Source organism: Rhinopithecus bieti, unplaced genomic scaffold, assembly GCF_001698545.2.
Source record: "Rhinopithecus bieti isolate Rb0 unplaced genomic scaffold, ASM169854v2 scaffold_44592, whole genome shotgun sequence".
In the NCBI taxonomy this organism is placed as follows: domain Eukaryota; kingdom Metazoa; phylum Chordata; class Mammalia; order Primates; family Cercopithecidae; genus Rhinopithecus; species Rhinopithecus bieti.
In genome coordinates, this window is record NW_016818423.1 from 900,907 (window position 1) to 917,223 (window position 16,317).

Below are 16,317 nucleotides of genomic sequence, written 5' to 3' on the forward strand. Positions count from 1 at the left end.
AGTGAACAAAAAAAAAAAAAAAAAAAAAAAATATATATATATATATATATATACACACACACACACACACATGTGTATATACTATATGTATATATATAATATGTACATATATATAATATGTGTATATATACACAAATAAAAACAACACAAGTTTATTCTCTTATGGCACTAGAAGTCAGAAGTCCAAAATGAGTCTTGTGGGGCTAAAATCAAGGGGTTGGCAGGGCTGCATTTCCTCTTCATCATCCTGTCTTCTCTTTCTGACCCTCCCGGCTCCCTCTTATAGGGACCATGTGATCACACTGGGCCCACCTGCATAATCCAGGATAAACTCCTCATCTCAAGACCCTTAATTTAGCCACATCTGCAAAGCCCCTTTGGCCATGGAACATAGCCACAGGTTCTGGGGGTTAGGACATGGGCATCTTTGGGGGCCATTATTCAGCCTATCACAGAGATGAAGGAAGTGACCAGCCCAAGATACCCCAGTAGTAAGCAGCAGAGTGGCGGTCTAATCCCAGTCTTCCTGACCCCAAATTCTGGCTCCTGACCTCCCCTCAACACAAGGGGCGGGGTGGGGGCGGGTGGGTAGAGATGTATTTTCTGTGGTTTCTGTGCACTGTTGTTTGTGCTGTCCCATTCCGCCCCCACCCTGCCTCCACAGGCTCCATCCTGATGCATTTCACACCACCCCTGTCCACTTGTCTCCATGAAGGTATCCCTAGCCTAACCAGGAGAGTCTCCGTCTCTGCAGCCTACCCAGTCTCTGAGTTTGTTGAGTGAGTATGTGGGTAAGTGGACAGACAGAAGGCTGCCGGCTCCAGTCCCTTCTCCCTGGCTCCTGCCACTGACTTGAAGATGTTCTCTAGGCCGGGAGTGGTGGCTCACACCTGTAATCCCAGCACTTTGGGAGGCCAAAGCAGGAGAATCACTTGAGCCCAGGAGGTGGAGGTTGCAGTGAGTCATGATCATGCCATTGCACTCCAGCTTGGGCGACAGAGCAAGACTCTGTCTCAAAAAACAAAACAAAACAAAAAGGGAAAATGATCTCTAGCTTTGGGAGTCACAGAGAAAGCCTGACTCTGGGTCCCGGGCTCCTCCTCTCCTAGTGGCTGCTTGTCTCCTTCAAGTCACCCAGACTCTGAAGGAGGGGGCCCATCCAGAGGAGAAGAGCACAAAGGCTGAGGACCTGGATATGGGGAACAGGAGGTCTCTGGGTCCCTCCCTGGGCATGAGCTCCCAGAGGCCACTGCTGTTGGCCCAAAGACCAAAACACTGCAGCTGCTCAGTGGTCTCCCTAGGCTCCGCCCTCAGAATCCCCCCTTCCCACAGCACAGCCCATCTCTGCTGGCCTCCCCTCACCCACCCCACACCTCGGCCTGCTGCCTGATCTCTGCTCTTCTACAAAGCACCTCTGCCTTCTCCAGAGTTTTCCTATCCACGTTCCCAGGTCTGTAGCGGCATTAGCAAGAGGAAACCCAATTACATTCCAATTACTCTAGTCCTAGCCAGACAGAGGTTACTGTAAGTCACAGCAGCATTGGGAAGGAGGAGGAGGTAGCACCTGGGGCCAGTGCCTAGGGTGACACTTGAAGATGGATATGACAGGGACCTGTGGCTCAGAGGCTCAGGATTAGATCAACAAGGCTGGGGCTGGCTGGTTCCAGGAAAGAGGTCGTGTGGGCCCCTGTTGACAGACAGCTCAAGCACAGCAAAGCCTTGAGGCCAGTCCTCCCTGGGCAGAGGAGGCACCAGGGCTGGGAGCCCAGCCTGGACATGGAGGACCTGAGGTCCCTGGGGTCCTCCCTTAGACATGGGCATTTTGCCAGAGTTTCCAGAGCCCAGTGCTGTTGTGCTGAGGACCAAAATCCGGCAGCTTCTTGTAGGTCTTCTAGAGCACTGCTGGTTCCCACTGCCCCGCCCCCAGGATTTTCTCTAAGCATACACCCACTCTCTCTCGTGCCCATCTAGGCCAAATAACTGGCCTCTCCCACCCTTAGGCTGTGGTGAAATAGCCCAGATTCAGGACCAGAGGGGCCGCGAGGCCTAGCGCCTCCAGGCCACAGCCCTGGCTCCTGCTGCTGACTTGAAAATGCCTGGCCAGGGTCTGCTAGGGGAGACAGGAAGATCTGTTGCTTGTGATGGCAGGAATCTCTCAGGATCCCTTGACCTGGGGAGCAGCCATCTTCGGGGTACCAAGGAATAAAGGGTAGGGGAAGGTTAGCAATTGAGATCCCTCTTAAGTGGAGATGGGACTGACTCTGTGAAATTGTGTACTGGGGGGAATTCCCAGCTATGATTTCCTTCCTACATAGACATGCACTACCCTGTATCGTGACTTGGGGGAACCTGGTGAGCCCCGTGCGCACTCCAACCCGTGGTATCTGTGAAGCCCTGAAATATGGAGACCTGCACTCTGGGCTAGGTTCTAAGCCTGGGCTGTGCTGGGCTTGGCCAGTGCCCACCGCCCACACAGACAAACATGAATCTGTACCTTCCACACCGCTGGCTGCACCTTGTTTGCCGCAGCTGTCATTGGAGTGTCCCCACACGATCTGCCTCCCATCCCCCCCACATGCTGCAGCCCCCTCTTCAGCCCCTACATAGCAAACAGTCACAGCTCCAGGTGGGGGGGGAGAATGTGGGGGGATAAGATGAGTCATTGCTGTAGGAACAGATGTACCAAGTTCCACATACGCACACTCACAGAGCCTTGCACACAAAGGCATGGCCACACTCACATTCCCACACTCACAGGGAAACACACTGAGGGGCCAGTGCTAGTCAAAGCCACAGTTGAACATTCAGATCCACACTAAGAAACAGACATCTCCTCACACATACACACTCCTCACAGACACAAACACCAAAACACAGAGACAGATCAAGACCCAGACAGACACATCCCACCCAGGGTGACCTCCAGTCATCAACCCAGAGCCCATCCCCTGCTCATATGCACAGTCAGACACAAACACACTGGATTCCCTAGACACACACCACTGCCCTTACTTGAATTCAAGACTCAAACACAAACACACACGCATGCATACATACGCAGACATGCACGCACCCACACATACACACACACACACACACACCAGCCCCTCTTCTGAGTCTCTTCACTCTCCTACCTTGGCCAGCACCTAGGGCAGGCAGGATATCACCCACCATGCAGATGCCATACCTGCCCAAGGACAAAGTTCTGCCTTGAGTTTAGCTTCAGTCATCCTCCTGTTCTGCAGAGGTGAAGGTCACTGGCCCCCTCCCTTAGGCTGCTCCAATGTCCTCTCCCACACCTCTTATGCCTAACAGTGCATCTCCAGAGCCTTTGAAAAGGGCTTTGGCTGCAACGGGAAAGATGGTGGTTACATCCCAGGAGTCACCTCCCAGGAGGGAAAGAGTGTGAGTTTCAGAGGGTGACGTGTTAGGAAGGTCCTATCCTAAGGTAGGGGATGGTCAAAGTGACTGCATGATGCTCAGGCAGTCACCCTTCACCTACCTGTGATTTCCAGAATCCCCAACCTTCAAACCTTTGCACCTGCTGTTTCCTGACCTTGAATACCTTCCTCGAATACCACGATCCCCCTTGCAGGGCTACCTTCTTATTCTTCAGGTCTCCATGGAGATGCCCCTGCTCCAGGAAGCCTGTTCTCATGCCCTGGCTGAGTCGGTCTGTCCTCCCGTGCCCCACAGTTCCCAGGGCCCTCACACTCTCCTCACACCACAGGTTAATTGCCTGGGTGTACACCTGCCTCCCCCAGCAGCCAGAGGGAGGGAACCAGCAGGTGAGGGAGCCTCTGTCTGGTGAGAGAGGCTCATAGGCCTGAGAGGGGCAGAGACTTGAAGCCCTGCTCTGCCTCTGCTGTGCGACCTTGGGCAAGTCATTGCCCCATGTGGGTCCAGTGTCCTCATCTGTAAAATGGGGACAATAACGACCACCTCACCAGGCTAATATGAAGATTAAATGAGACCAGGCATCATATGCATTATACAAATGGTAGCTGTATTATTATAACTCATTGCCTGGCACACAGCTTAATAAATCGTTATTTGTGGAATTAACGAACCCCCACTTCTGTCCCCATCGGTGTCCTTGTTTTTTGGGGGCAACAGTAGGTATAACAAAAGAAGAATTGGGGCAGATAGGATGGGGGATTGGGAGATGGGAGAGAGAAAGGCTCTCTGGCATCGTTGGGAGCTAGCTGTTCCAGCCGCATCCGGAGCTGGGCTGGAGGCGGTGCAGGCATCCTCTCTGTCTCATCCCTGTGACCCACCTGTGCCATCCTCCTCCTCAGTTATGTCAGGCAGCAAGGAGAGGCGCGGCTGGGCTCCACCTCTGCACTGTGGCCCTCCGAAGCTGCCAGGCCCGCCGGCACACACTAAGTGCGCCCAGAATGCGGGGTGGCCAGGGGCATAAATATTGAACGAATGAGGATGGAATGAATGAACGGATGGACGCATGAATGGAGGTGGGATGGAAGCGTGAAGTGGGAGACGAGAAGGAACGAGCGTCTCCCTCCGCCCTGCGGGTCTCGGGGCTGGAAGACAAGGAGCCAAGACCGTCTGGGGGCTCCCACCCCGCCCTGCCCCTCCCGCCGGCCCTCCCTTCCCGCAGAGCGCAGCCCGGCGGAGCCCGCGCCGAGCCACAGCCCGCGCAGTTGCCGGGGCTCGCGCTCAGCCCCGCGAGCCCAGGCAGCGCAGCCTAGGGAGGGGGCTGCCCCGGCCCCCTCCCGCAGCCCCGGCCCCCAGAGGCTCGGCCTTCCTCGTAGGAAGGCGACGTCTCCGATGCCAGGTCCGGGTACCAGCAGCCGAGAACACCCGGGTCCCGGAGCCAACAGGTGCGGGGTGTGGGGGACCCCCAGGCCCGGGATGGGGGTTCCAAAGGACCCGCGGCGAGGGATGGGAGGAGCCATGAGTCTCGGGGGGGTAACCTGGGTGCTGGGAGACTGGCTCCTCGGCCAGCGCTGCTCTCCTCCAAGCAGGCTCCGAGTGCCCTCGCTCCCCGCGCCTTCCAAGAGTCCCCCGCAGCCCCCGAGGTGCAGGAAGGTCCCGTGGACGGGGAGGGCCTGCCGGCGTTCAGTGGGGTATGAAGGCGTCCCCTCCCCATCCCCAGGGGTCTCCAGGGATCCGCAACCCTCCGGTACCCGGCCGGGGTCGTCTTAGCCCAGCCGGGGGAAGGAGGGGCTGAGTGCGGGAGGAGGGAGGGGCGGGGAGCTGGGCTGGCCGGATTTATGAATGGAGAGCGGCCCGCGCGCCGGAACAGCGGCTCCTGGCGGCCGTCGGAGAGCGTCGCGGCCCTGGGGACCCAAAGGGGGACTCTTAGCGGGCCTGGACGCTCCTCTTGCTCCCACGGGGTCATCAGTCCCTCCGCGCACCACCCACATTGTGTGTGTGTTGTATGTGTGCGTGTGCGCGCGTGCCCACCGGAGGGTCTGGCAGGTATGGCGGGTGGGGCTTGGGTCTCTTAACACCTCCTTTGGCTTGTTTTCCCAACCCAAAGTTAAAGCCTGTGAACTGGCTCAAGAAATATTTGCAATCGGGATGGCTTATCCTCCCAAATCTATGGTGTTTGATGGGTTCGAACAGACCTGGCTTAGGAGCTTTGTGACCTTGAGCAAGAGACTCAATCTCACTGAGCTTCCCTCTCATCTGCAAAACAGGGTACCCTAATAATGGTAACCCGAAACGTCCCCTAAACTACCATCTTGAACCAGGTTCTTGGTGAAGCACTTGGCAAGCATCGGAGCTCATTACTCCTCATCGCGGTCCTGTAAGGTAGGTAGGGCTGTCACCCCATTAGACAGATGGGGAAACCGAGGCTGAAAGAGGCCAGGTAAGCTACCCAAGGCAACTGGTGTGGAATTGGGATGCAACTCAGGTCTGTCTTCTTCCACCAATTTCATGACTGTGAGAATTAAGAGGGAACTTATATGCAAAGCACCTGGCACACTCCCTAATTTCCTTCCTTCTCTCTTTCCCCACTCTCTCCTTTCCTTCCTCCCTTCAGGAAGTTTGGAGCTGAGATCCGAAAAGAACTGGGTGCAAGCCTCCAGGCACCCTGAGGGGAGTGGGCTGAGGGCTGGCCCAAGTTCCCTCCTCCCCCTCTGCAGAGCCTAGGATGCCCCTCCGCCGCAGCGGCTCCTGAGCTCATGGAGCCCTCAGCCACCCCAGGGGCCCAGATGGGGGTCCCCACTGGCAGCAGGGAGCCATCCCCTGTGCCTCCAGACTATGAAGATGAGTTTCTCCGCTATCTGTGGCGCGATTATCTGTACCCAAAACAGTACGAGTGGGTCCTTATCGCAGCCTATGTGGCTGTGTTCCTCGTGGCCCTGGTGGGCAACACCCTGGGTAGGTCCAGGGCTTGCCCTGCAGTGCTGCTGGCTTTCCCTGGGGATTGAAGGGGGGGGTGTATGTGGGGAGGGGCTCGCTGATTGGGCAGAACTAGGATAGGTGTGGGCTGCCATCAGCTTCACCTCACCCCGCTGCACCCTGCAGTCTGCCTGGCTGTGTGGCGGAACCACCACATGAGGACGGTCACCAACTACTTCATCGTCAACCTGTCCCTGGCTGACGTTCTGGTGACTGCCATCTGCCTGCCGGCCAGCCTGCTGGTGGACATCACTGAGTCCTGGCTGTTCGGCCATGCCCTCTGCAAGGTCATCCCCTATCTACAGGTGAGCTCTGCCCAGGCACCCCTCACCACTCCTTGTCACACCTGTACAAAACCTTGCGTAGGTCTCGGTGACCCTCAGACTTGCCTTTCAGACAGGTCAGTGGCTCGTGACCCCTGAAGTGTCATCCTCGGCTGCTAGCAAGGGCAAGCCACCAGATCAGACACTCCAGGACACAGATACAACCCCACACAATCACAGAGATCCCCTCCTAGTCACAGCCACAGACATATACATAGACACGTGTTGACACATATAGTCACCTCCAGGTACACAAGCACACAGTCAAGGAAAGAGGCATCAGCCCACAGTGACACATACACAACACCCTGGGCCTGCTCCCCAATCCCAAAGGGGCAGACATGAGGAGTCTGATGGAAACAGCCTTCTCCTCGCCCTCTTGCACTGGCCAGGAAAGACCCCAGTGGTGGAAACCAGGATGTCCAGATGGGATTAGTGGGATGGAAGAAGGCTTCTCTCAGTTTGTATCCTGTGATCCACTTCCTGCACCCCAGAGGGCAGGGGGTACCCCTAGAGGCAATGCCTACACACCTCTGGCCCAGACTCAACTCTGTCTCCCAGAATGAGGGTTTTTTCCTAACAGCCTGGGGTAGGGATTGCATTCCATGGCAGAGATGAATGCCTCTTGGATTTCCCAGTTTTGAGGCTTCCCACTCAGCCAGTTAACTCTGGTGACCCTGAGCATAAAGACAGATGGATGAGGGAATTCTGTGCCTGTTTCCTCATCTGTAACAGGAGGGGCAAGAGCACTTACTCTGTGGGATTGCCATGAGGATGAAGAGAACAGTGCCCAGCACATAGTAAGTTACATAGGTACAAGTTATTATTCACCAGAGGGGTGCACCTACCATGTGCCAGCTCTGAAGCTGGACATTGTTTACACATGATTTCACTTATTCTCACAAGAATCCTGCCAGGTAGATGGTATAAACCCATTCTGTAGACAAGGCTCAGAGAGGGTGAATGACTTGCCCACATTTACACAGCCAGTAAGTGGTGGAGTCAGGATTTGCACTGCCCTGCACCTGCCGTCAGCCTCCTCACTCACCTACTCTCACATCTCTGGGTGGCCCCCAAAATGACTGACATTGTGTCCCCGTGGGGCAGGCCGTGTCCGTGTCAGTGGCAGTGCTGACTCTCAGCTTCATCGCCCTGGACCGCTGGTATGCCATCTGTCACCCACTATTGTTCAAGAGCACAGCCCGGCGGGCCCGTGGCTCCATCCTGGGCATCTGGGCTGTATCGCTGACCGTCATGGTGCCCCAGGCTGCAGTCATGGAATGCAGCAGTGTGCTGCCCGAGCTAGCCAACCGCACACGGCTCTTCTCGGTCTGTGATGAACGCTGGGCAGGTAATGGTGGAAGCCTGAAGCAGGCATCCCCTCAGGTGGGCACTTCGGGAGCACGTACCCCAAGGGCAAGCATCTAGCAGGGTCCCTTCCAAAGTGGGAAATCCCAGGGCAGGTATTTCCCCAGGGGACACCCTAGAGTGGCTCCTACCAGGGATACTCCCAGGGTGGATGACTCCCCTCATGTAGATATCTGCTCTAGTGTAGACATCCTTCCAGGAGGGACACCCCAAGTTGGACAACTCCAGGTTCTCTGTCTGTCATGGTGGCTGTAGGGGGTCCAGCTGCTCCTAGGCCTTGCTTTGACCCTAGTCAGGACAGGGTGGCATTGCTAACCAGGGAAGGGTGGGGCTTGTGGATTGGGCTTGACTCTGCATCTCTTGACCCCTGCAGATGACCTATATCCCAAGATCTACCACAGTTGCTTCTTCATTGTCACCTACCTGGCCCCACTGGGCCTCATGGCCATGGCCTATTTCCAGATATTCCGCAAGCTCTGGGGCCGCCAGGTGAGGCCCACTCTGGTGTCACTGTGTGGGCTGGGGGTGGGGGTGCTACTGGTCTGAGTAGACAGTCCTCTGCCATCAGCACGTGTCATCTTGGCTGCAACCAAAGAGAGGGGAAGCCCAGAGACACGTCAAACTCAATGCCAAAAGCACCAGTGGCTACCCTGGAATGGAATAGTAACATGTCCTTCTAATATTAGTGGCTGCCGTTTATTGAAGTATCTACTCCCAGATAGTCTTGCATCCTTAGCCACCATATATTACCCACATTAAATATATGAGAAAACCGAGACCCAGAAGATCAACATAACTTCCCCCAAACCACTCAGCTAGTAAGTAGATCAGGAACTAAAGCCCAGATCTGTGAGCTTCCACTGCTGAGTTTAGTACCACTGCAACAATAATAATAGCAACCCCGTGTTGCTTGCCAAATTAGGCACTTTGCATCCAGTGTCTTAACAACTTCTAACAAAAGAAGCAACGTTACCCATGTCACAAATGCCAAATAAGGGCAACCAACTTGCCAGATTCAACAGCAGCAGAGCCTTCTGGTTCCAGGGCCTGTCTTCTTTCCTGCATTACAGACTGACCCTCAGTGGGTTTCCTAGGTTTTTTTGGGGCAGGGGTGCTCACAGGCCCTTGGCCTAGTGAGTGGGAGTCCTGGACTGGTGTCTGGGTGGTGAGAAAAGGCAGGCCAGCAGAACATGACCAGGCTCAGGAAGGGACTCTCACACTTAGGGACGTCATCTACATTTCATAGGAAGGTACTGGCTTGCGCCCAGGCCATGCCGGGCAGTGGGTGGGGACACGGACTGGTTGTCACCCAAGTCCTGCCTTGGAGGAGCACCCAATCCAGTAGGGCCCTTCCTGGCTGGCCAGCCCTGCAGTCCACAACACTCATCACCTGCTCCCCACAGAACCCCCAGCCAAGCAGGACACAGGCACGATCCTCCTCATTTGACAGACATGAAAGCAAGGCTTAGAAAGGAAAATGAGGTGGCCAAGGTCACATAGCTCACAAATGTCTGAGCTGGCTCTAGACCCACGTTTCCAGAACTCTAGCCCCATGCCCCTCTGTGGTGGGTGATTTGAGTGTCTGGTGGCAGGAGAGGCTTCTCCAGGAGCCCAGAAGCACTCCAGGCTTATAGGCACTGGTCCAGGCGATTCCATGCTGCCCACCTGCCCACCCCTTGCCCAGGGCTCCTCACAGTCTGGTATGACCCAGAGGAGGCACAACTCACCCCCACCCCTACTCTCAAAGATAGTGTTAGAGATTTAGGGAGGATGGATGGGCAGTTGAGAGGATGTGGCCTGGGGCCTTGTCAAGGGTCCCCACCTCTTTGAGTCTTAGTTGCCTCATCTATCCATAAGGACCAATGATACCTTTCCACAAGGCATGTTGTAGGGGGTTTCACAAAGAGCTAATGGAAAATGGAAGTCTAGGCTGGGCACAGTGGTTCACACCTGTAATCCCAGCACTTTGGGAGGCTGAGGCGGGCGGATCACCTGAGGTCAGGAGTTCAAGACCAGCCTGGCCAACGTGGTGAAACCCCGTTTCTACCAAAAATACAAAAATTAGCCCGGTGTGGTGGCACACACCTGTAATCCCAGCTACTCGGGAGGCTGAGGTTGAAGAGAGCCAAGATCGCACCATTGCACTTTAGCCTGAGTGACAAGAGTGAAACGCCATCACAAAAAAAAAAAAGAAAGAAAATGAAAATCTATCATTCACTCTCAAGTCCTGAGCGTTAGTCTTTATCTTAAACATCAGATTCCTTCCTCTCGCAAAGGTTTTATCCCTTTGCCCATCTCCACCCTGCCCAGGGTCCAGCCTGGAGTGGGCCCCACAAAAGGCAACCACCCTCCCAAGGTGCTATACCCACCGCTGCTGTCTCTATGTGTGCTGGACAGATTCCCGGTACCACCTCAGCACTGGTGCGAAACTGGAAGCGCCCCTCAGACCAGCTGGGGGACCTGGAGCAGGGCCTGAGTGGACAGCCCCAGCCCCGGGCCCGCGCCTTCCTGGCTGAAGTGAAGCAGATGCGTGCGCGGAGGAAGACAGCCAAGATGCTGATGGTGGTGCTGCTGGTCTTTGCCCTCTGCTACCTGCCCATCAGTGTCCTCAATGTCCTTAAGAGGTGAGAGCCCGGGGTATGGTTGGGGTGGGGAGAAGTTTGAGGCTGGGGAAGGAGCTCTCCTTGCTTGGGAGAAAGACCTGGCTCCACCCCTTCTCCACTATGTGACCTTGGGCAGGCCATTTCTCTTCTCTGAGCCTCTGTCTCCTAGGGCTATTGTGAAAATTCATTCACTTAATCATCACATTTTAGGGGGTTGGAAATACAGTGAACAAGTGCACAAGACAGACAAAGTCCCTGCCTTCATGGAGGATGCATTCTAGCGGGAGAGAAGGGAAGTAAATAGAAAAATCTATGTATATTATAATATCAGGAAATGGTAACTGCTGGGAAGAAAAATAAAATAGGACAGAGTGACAATGACAAGGGTTGGTGGGTTTTTGCTTTTGCTTTAGATATAATGGTTTAAAAAAAGCAAGGGGCCAGGTGCAGTGGCTCACGTCTGTAATCCCAACACGTTGGGAGGCCAAAGAGGGAGGATCACTTGAGGCCATGAGTTCAAGATCAGCCCGAGCAATCTAATGAGACTTCATCTCTACTAAAATTCAAAAAATTAGCTGGGCATGGTGGCATGTGCCTGTAGTTCTAGCTACACAGACTGAGGTGGAAGAATAGCCTGAGTCCAGGAGGTTGAGGCTGCAGCGAGCCATGATTGCACCATTGCACTCCAGCCTAGGTGCCAGAGCTGTCTCAAAAAAAAAAAAAAAAAGCCTTTCCAAGGAAATGACATTTGAGCAGAGACTTGAAGGAAGTGAGAGAGCTAACCATGCATGTGTCTGGAGGGACAGCAAAAGAGGGTCACAGGGCACCGGGGAGAGAATGCAGGCTATTGGACAGAAGACAGTCTCACTTTGAGACTGTGCTTGGCCACATCCTGGTTGTGTGATCTTCGGCATGTCACTTTACTTCTCTGAGCCTCAGTTTCCCTAATAGAAAAATGGATGATGTCTATGACTCATCATGTTGCTGTGAGGATGGATGAGAAAGTGGATGGGAAGCCCTAGGGGATCCGATGGCCAGGAGACTAGAGATGCCCGTCACAGTGCTTGATACCTTCCATGCTTGAGAACCCCAAACCCTGGCCAAGACCTCAGATACAGAAGGCAGGAAATGTGGACGGAAGTGGGCAGCAGGAACTCTTGCACTTTACAGCTCAGGTTCTGTGAGCAGCACTCCCCCAATACACACACACACACAACTACTCCATTTCTGACGCTCCTCTACCCTGGGCCTAGGGTGTTCGGGATGTTCCGCCAAGTCAGTGACCGCGAAGCTGTCTACGCCTGCTTCACCTTCTCCCACTGGCTGGTGTACGCCAACAGTGCTGCCAACCCCATCATCTACAACTTCCTCAGTGGTGAGCAGGCTGGGGATGCAAAGTCACTGAGGGTGGCCAACAGTCCACATGACAAGTCTCCCCATCCCCAAGCCAGGCCCAAATAAAGGATGGTGGGTGAGGATGTACCTGCTGTGGGCACAGTGATCCTGCTCTGGGAGGACCCACCCTGAGGGGCCCTGTCCTGAGTGGGAGACGGGCCACACTCACCACGGTAGCTGGCACCCAGGATCCAGTTGTGCAGATTCTGCAGACCAGTGAGTGAGTGGAAGGGCAGGGGCTAGGTCAGTTCACCCCCAACTCCCATCACGGGTGCAGGCACAGCAAGACCTCCAATCAGCACAGGCAGAGGAGTCCACCCTCCCCGGAGGGAGTCAGACCTGTGGGAGGAGGGCCCTGGAGCCCCTGCCTGAGGAAGGATTGCACAGTCCAGGTGTCAGGGCTAAAGGAGGGTCACTGGCAGAGATAGGCCAGGCTCAGGAAAGGGCTTCCCTGGCTCAGCTAGACACACTGGCAGAGCGACCAGAATCTCAGGGGTTGTCCCCTCTGGAAGTCTTCCTCCCCGGCCGCTCCCACTCCCACTCCAGGCCTCTCCTCTCTGCTGTCCCAGTGCCCACTCCCTCCCTCTACCTCCCAGTCTCAGGGTGTTAATGGCCCTGAGGCTGAGCTCAGCAGAAGTGTGACTCACCAGCCCTCTGACTTTGGGACTAGACTTCTAAAGAACAGGTCCAGATGACTGTTCAAGCCTGGACAGAAATAATCTTTGAGGAACTACTAAAAGGTTAAAGAAGGGATCCGGAGTCAATAGTATAACCCTCATTGAGACTCAAGAATTACTCAACAAGGCTGGCTGCAGGTTTCCAGCTCAGAAAAGAGAACAGAAGATGAGCTCTGTGGGGAGGGGAGGGCAGACAGACTTACTGACACATATGCCTTTGTTTGGCCTATGTTTACTGAGCACCTACTGGGTGCCTGGCCCTGTGCTGGGCACCAGAGAGGGTGGCAGGCTAATGACACATGATCAAAGAGGCTTCAGCCTGACAAAATCTGTTTCCGTGGTACACCTGGGCTGAACAAGGTGGTGTGGCGGTCCCTCCTTCCCTCCTCCCCCTTGAGAAGGGCTTTGGAATTAGAATTGGGTTCAGCTCCTGGCTGGGTGGCCTTGGGCAAGCCACTGTACCTATGTGCATCTCATCTGTGAAGTGAGGATAAAGGACTCCAGTCTTTCAGGGTGCTGGGATGCTCTGGGGGACAGAGGCTGAGGCGCCCGTCACAGCGTGACTGCCAAATGCAAAAGGGCTGCTGCCGCCGTCATTTTCATCATCAAAGGGCAAAGAGGGCACAAGCCTAGCAACAGATAGTGACCCCCACGTACATACCAAGGAGGGCAGAGGTGACCTGAGGCCCCTGAGCCAGACACCACATTTTGAGCCAGTCTCTGAGCCAGAGCGCAGTCAAGGAATCAGATGGCAACTGCGTCTCTCCTTGGGAACCCGCTCCAGGGCCTCTGTCCTCTCTCCCTGGCGGTGCCGCCGAGGTTGCCTCAGGGCTCTGCCTCCCAGCTCTATCCCTCCCTCCCTCCCCGCCTCCTCACAGGCAGCTTGGCTGGAGCTGCGTGGGTGTCCCTGGGCTCAAGGCCCCTTCCTGCTGCATCTGTCTCCTTATGGCTGTGTCTTTTGTCTCCCAACCAAGGCAAATTCCGGGAGCAGTTTAAGGCTGCCTTCTCCTGCTGCCTGCCTGGCCCGGGTCCCTGCGGCTCTCTGAAGGCCCCTAGTCCCCGCTCCTCTGCCAGCCACAAGTCCTTGTCCTTGCAGAGCCGATGCTCCGTCTCCAAACTCTCTGAGCATGTGGTGCTCACCAGCGTCACCACAGTGCTGCCCTGAGTGAGGGCTGCCCTGGAGGCTCCAGCTCAGGGGATCTGCCCCTACCCGTCATGGAAAGACAGCTGGACGTGGTGAAAGGCTGGGGCTTCAGTTCTGGGTTTCTGCCTGTGTGATTCTGGATAAGTCACTTGCCCTCTCTGAGCTTGTGTCCCCTAAGCAGGGGTGATGTGAGGATTAAGCATGCTGAAGCAAGTAGAAAGCTCCTTGTAAACTGTGAAGTGTTGTGGACACGATTATTGTTGTACTTCTCTCATTTGGCCATACCCCACAGTACAATCTGTCCCCATCATCCTTCCAGAGCTTGGCCATCCTCCTAAAGACCCCTTTCCTACCCAATTACCGGCCTTCCCTAGAGTCTGCTCTAAAGGTCCCAACAGGCATTTCCATCTGGTTCTGTGGCTCCCTGAAGCCCAGGGCTGCACTTGGCCAGCTGTTCTGATGCCTGTGTGAACTAATCTGGGCCCAGCCTTTCTCCAGTGGGCCATGAGCGCAGCCCCACCCTAACCAGGTGCCAAGGGCACACACCACAGACCTGACCTTGTTGGCTTTGTGGTGTGATAAAACACTCTCCATGGCCACTTGGCACAGAGGCCAGCAGCCCGAAGCAACTGTAATTAAAAGCCTGGCACTGAATGTTCCCTTTCCTTGTCATTGCACAAAATCTGTGCCGCTGAGGTTAGGAGCAGAAGAAGGTAGGGAAGCTAGGGGGAGGGAAGACAAGAAGGCACTAGAATGCTCTTATCTGCTGACCTCCCACTCCCACCACATGGGATCCAAGATGGACTCAGCCAGGCCTCAGCACACGTGGTGCTGCCTCCTCATGCGGTGCCAATCCTGTGACGCCAGAACCTCGCCCCTCGACACAACTGTCTGCTCACAGGCCCAATGGCCTGGGGAAGGTAAGGGGGGCCGAGTGGGCAGATAGCGGGTTAATGGGCTGATTTGCTGTTATCTTCATCTTCTTGGAAACCAAGGCTTGCGTCTATTTTCTATGAACTCACAGGATAGAAAGAGAAAGCCACAGACTTGGCCAGACATGCTCCGTCTGCCACCGAGATGATTTTAAGGCTGCCAAAGGCTCCGAGCCTTTTTGCCAGAGCAGGACGTGGAGCGCAGTCTGAAGTGCTACTCTGCTGAGAGGAACAAGGACATCTGGCAGGGGCCAGCTCTGCTATGCACACCACCAGGTCTGCTTAACTTGATTAATGGAGCTGTGGGCTCCCTCTGACCTCACCCGTCAAGAAGGTGGGCAGAGCCTTGGTGCTGCCAGGGGCCCAACCCAGGAGTATTGAAGCACTGCTCATCCTAGGCACCCCGCTTCACCCGGAGCAGGTGGAATGTGTGGCCTAAGTATGCCACCTGCTCTCCACACGACTTACCAGCCCAGCTCTCTGTGGACGGCGCAGAGCTCCAGCTGCTGCCAGGATGGGTTCTCCTGCCCATTCCACACTCCCACTGGCCTTAGGATCCAAAGCGGTTGGCACAGTGTGTAGGCAGGCTTGGAGGTGAGTGTGCAGGATGAGGTGTGACAGCTGGCCCCCAAGCTCAGAACCAACCATGCTCACAAGATCAATCCAGGTCTTGGGCTCCTCAGCCTCAGCTGAGCACAAAGGTGAGAGACTACAATTGGCACCATCGGGTTTCAGCAGACACTTGGTTCAGTGGGAACAAAGAAACAACAGGCGCTGCTCCTAATGGCTGCAGTTCTACTCCACGCTCTGCTGGCTGAACCCAGCACCATGGGGGGCCTCAGCCCTCCACTCTGGGGGACTCGGATAAACTGAAGAAATTTCAGGGGAGGTGACCAGGATGCCGAGGGGAGAGATGCTCAGCGAGGGACTGCTCAAGAGCCCGGGGCTATCTGGCCTAGGGAAGGGAGGACTTGGGGAAAATGTGGTATAAAGGGCAGGCTCCACTATGTAGAGGGTTGGCATGCAGAAAGGGTGATGTATGTCCTGAGCGGCCCACAGAGAAAACCACAGCCAATGGTGGTGTCTTCAAGATGGCAGGATTTAGAATCCACATCAGAAAGATGTTCTGCCAGTCATGGAGGAAATGGGCTGCCCAGAAAGGCACTGGGTTCTTTGCCTTTGGTGAAGCAGAGGCCAGACTCACATGGGGGCTATGAAGGGAATTATAGCTCTGGATGGCGGCTGGCCTCTGGGAACCGGATTCCACCTAATGCTGGGATTCTAGCACTACAGCAGCCCAGAGGAGAATGCAGCTGACCTGGCTAAGCCCGACACACTGCTGGGCCTCACTGACCTGCAAAACAGTCATAGTTACTTCCAACTACCCACTGCAGGGAGGAGAGCCCTGCACAGGGCCTCAGAGCTCTTTATCTCAAAAAGCCAAAAGATAATCACCATTACCCAGAATAAAGCCCCCTGGCAAACTAGAATGTCTGGTGTCTT

The 16,317-nt window shown here is 55.2% G+C and overlaps 1 protein-coding gene across 2 annotated transcripts; it reads left to right on the forward strand.

Annotated features, from left to right (window-relative positions):
- The first annotated feature begins 5,014 nt into the window (after positions 1-5,014).
- Positions 5,015-14,114, forward strand: HCRTR1 (hypocretin receptor 1). Of its 2 annotated transcripts, none has more exons than XM_017857030.1 (9): positions 5,015-5,087; positions 5,664-5,778; positions 6,011-6,351; positions 6,499-6,677; positions 7,803-8,046; positions 8,437-8,552; positions 10,461-10,687; positions 11,920-12,041; positions 13,713-14,114. In XM_017857030.1, exons 3-9 carry the CDS (start codon positions 6,153-6,155, stop codon positions 13,901-13,903), a joined length of 1,278 nt encoding a protein of 425 aa, XP_017712519.1. In that variant the 5' UTR covers positions 5,015-5,087; positions 5,664-5,778; positions 6,011-6,152; the 3' UTR covers positions 13,904-14,114. The 2 variants fall into 2 exon arrangements, with proteins under 2 accessions (XP_017712519.1, XP_017712520.1); XM_017857031.1 differs by having other exon boundaries at positions 5,718-5,778.
- The last annotated feature ends 2,203 nt before the right edge of the window (positions 14,115-16,317 follow it).

Coding starts and splice junctions, on each gene's coding strand:
- HCRTR1 (XM_017857030.1), top strand. CDS start 6,153: ATGGAGCCCTCAGCCACCCCAGGGGCCCAGATGGGGGTCCCCACTGGC. Junction 6,352..6,498: donor CCTGGTGGGCAACACCCTGG/GTAGGTCCAGGG, acceptor TGCACCCTGCAG/TCTGCCTGGCTGTGTGGCGG. Junction 12,042..13,712: donor CATCTACAACTTCCTCAGTG/GTGAGCAGGCTG, acceptor CTCCCAACCAAG/GCAAATTCCGGGAGCAGTTT.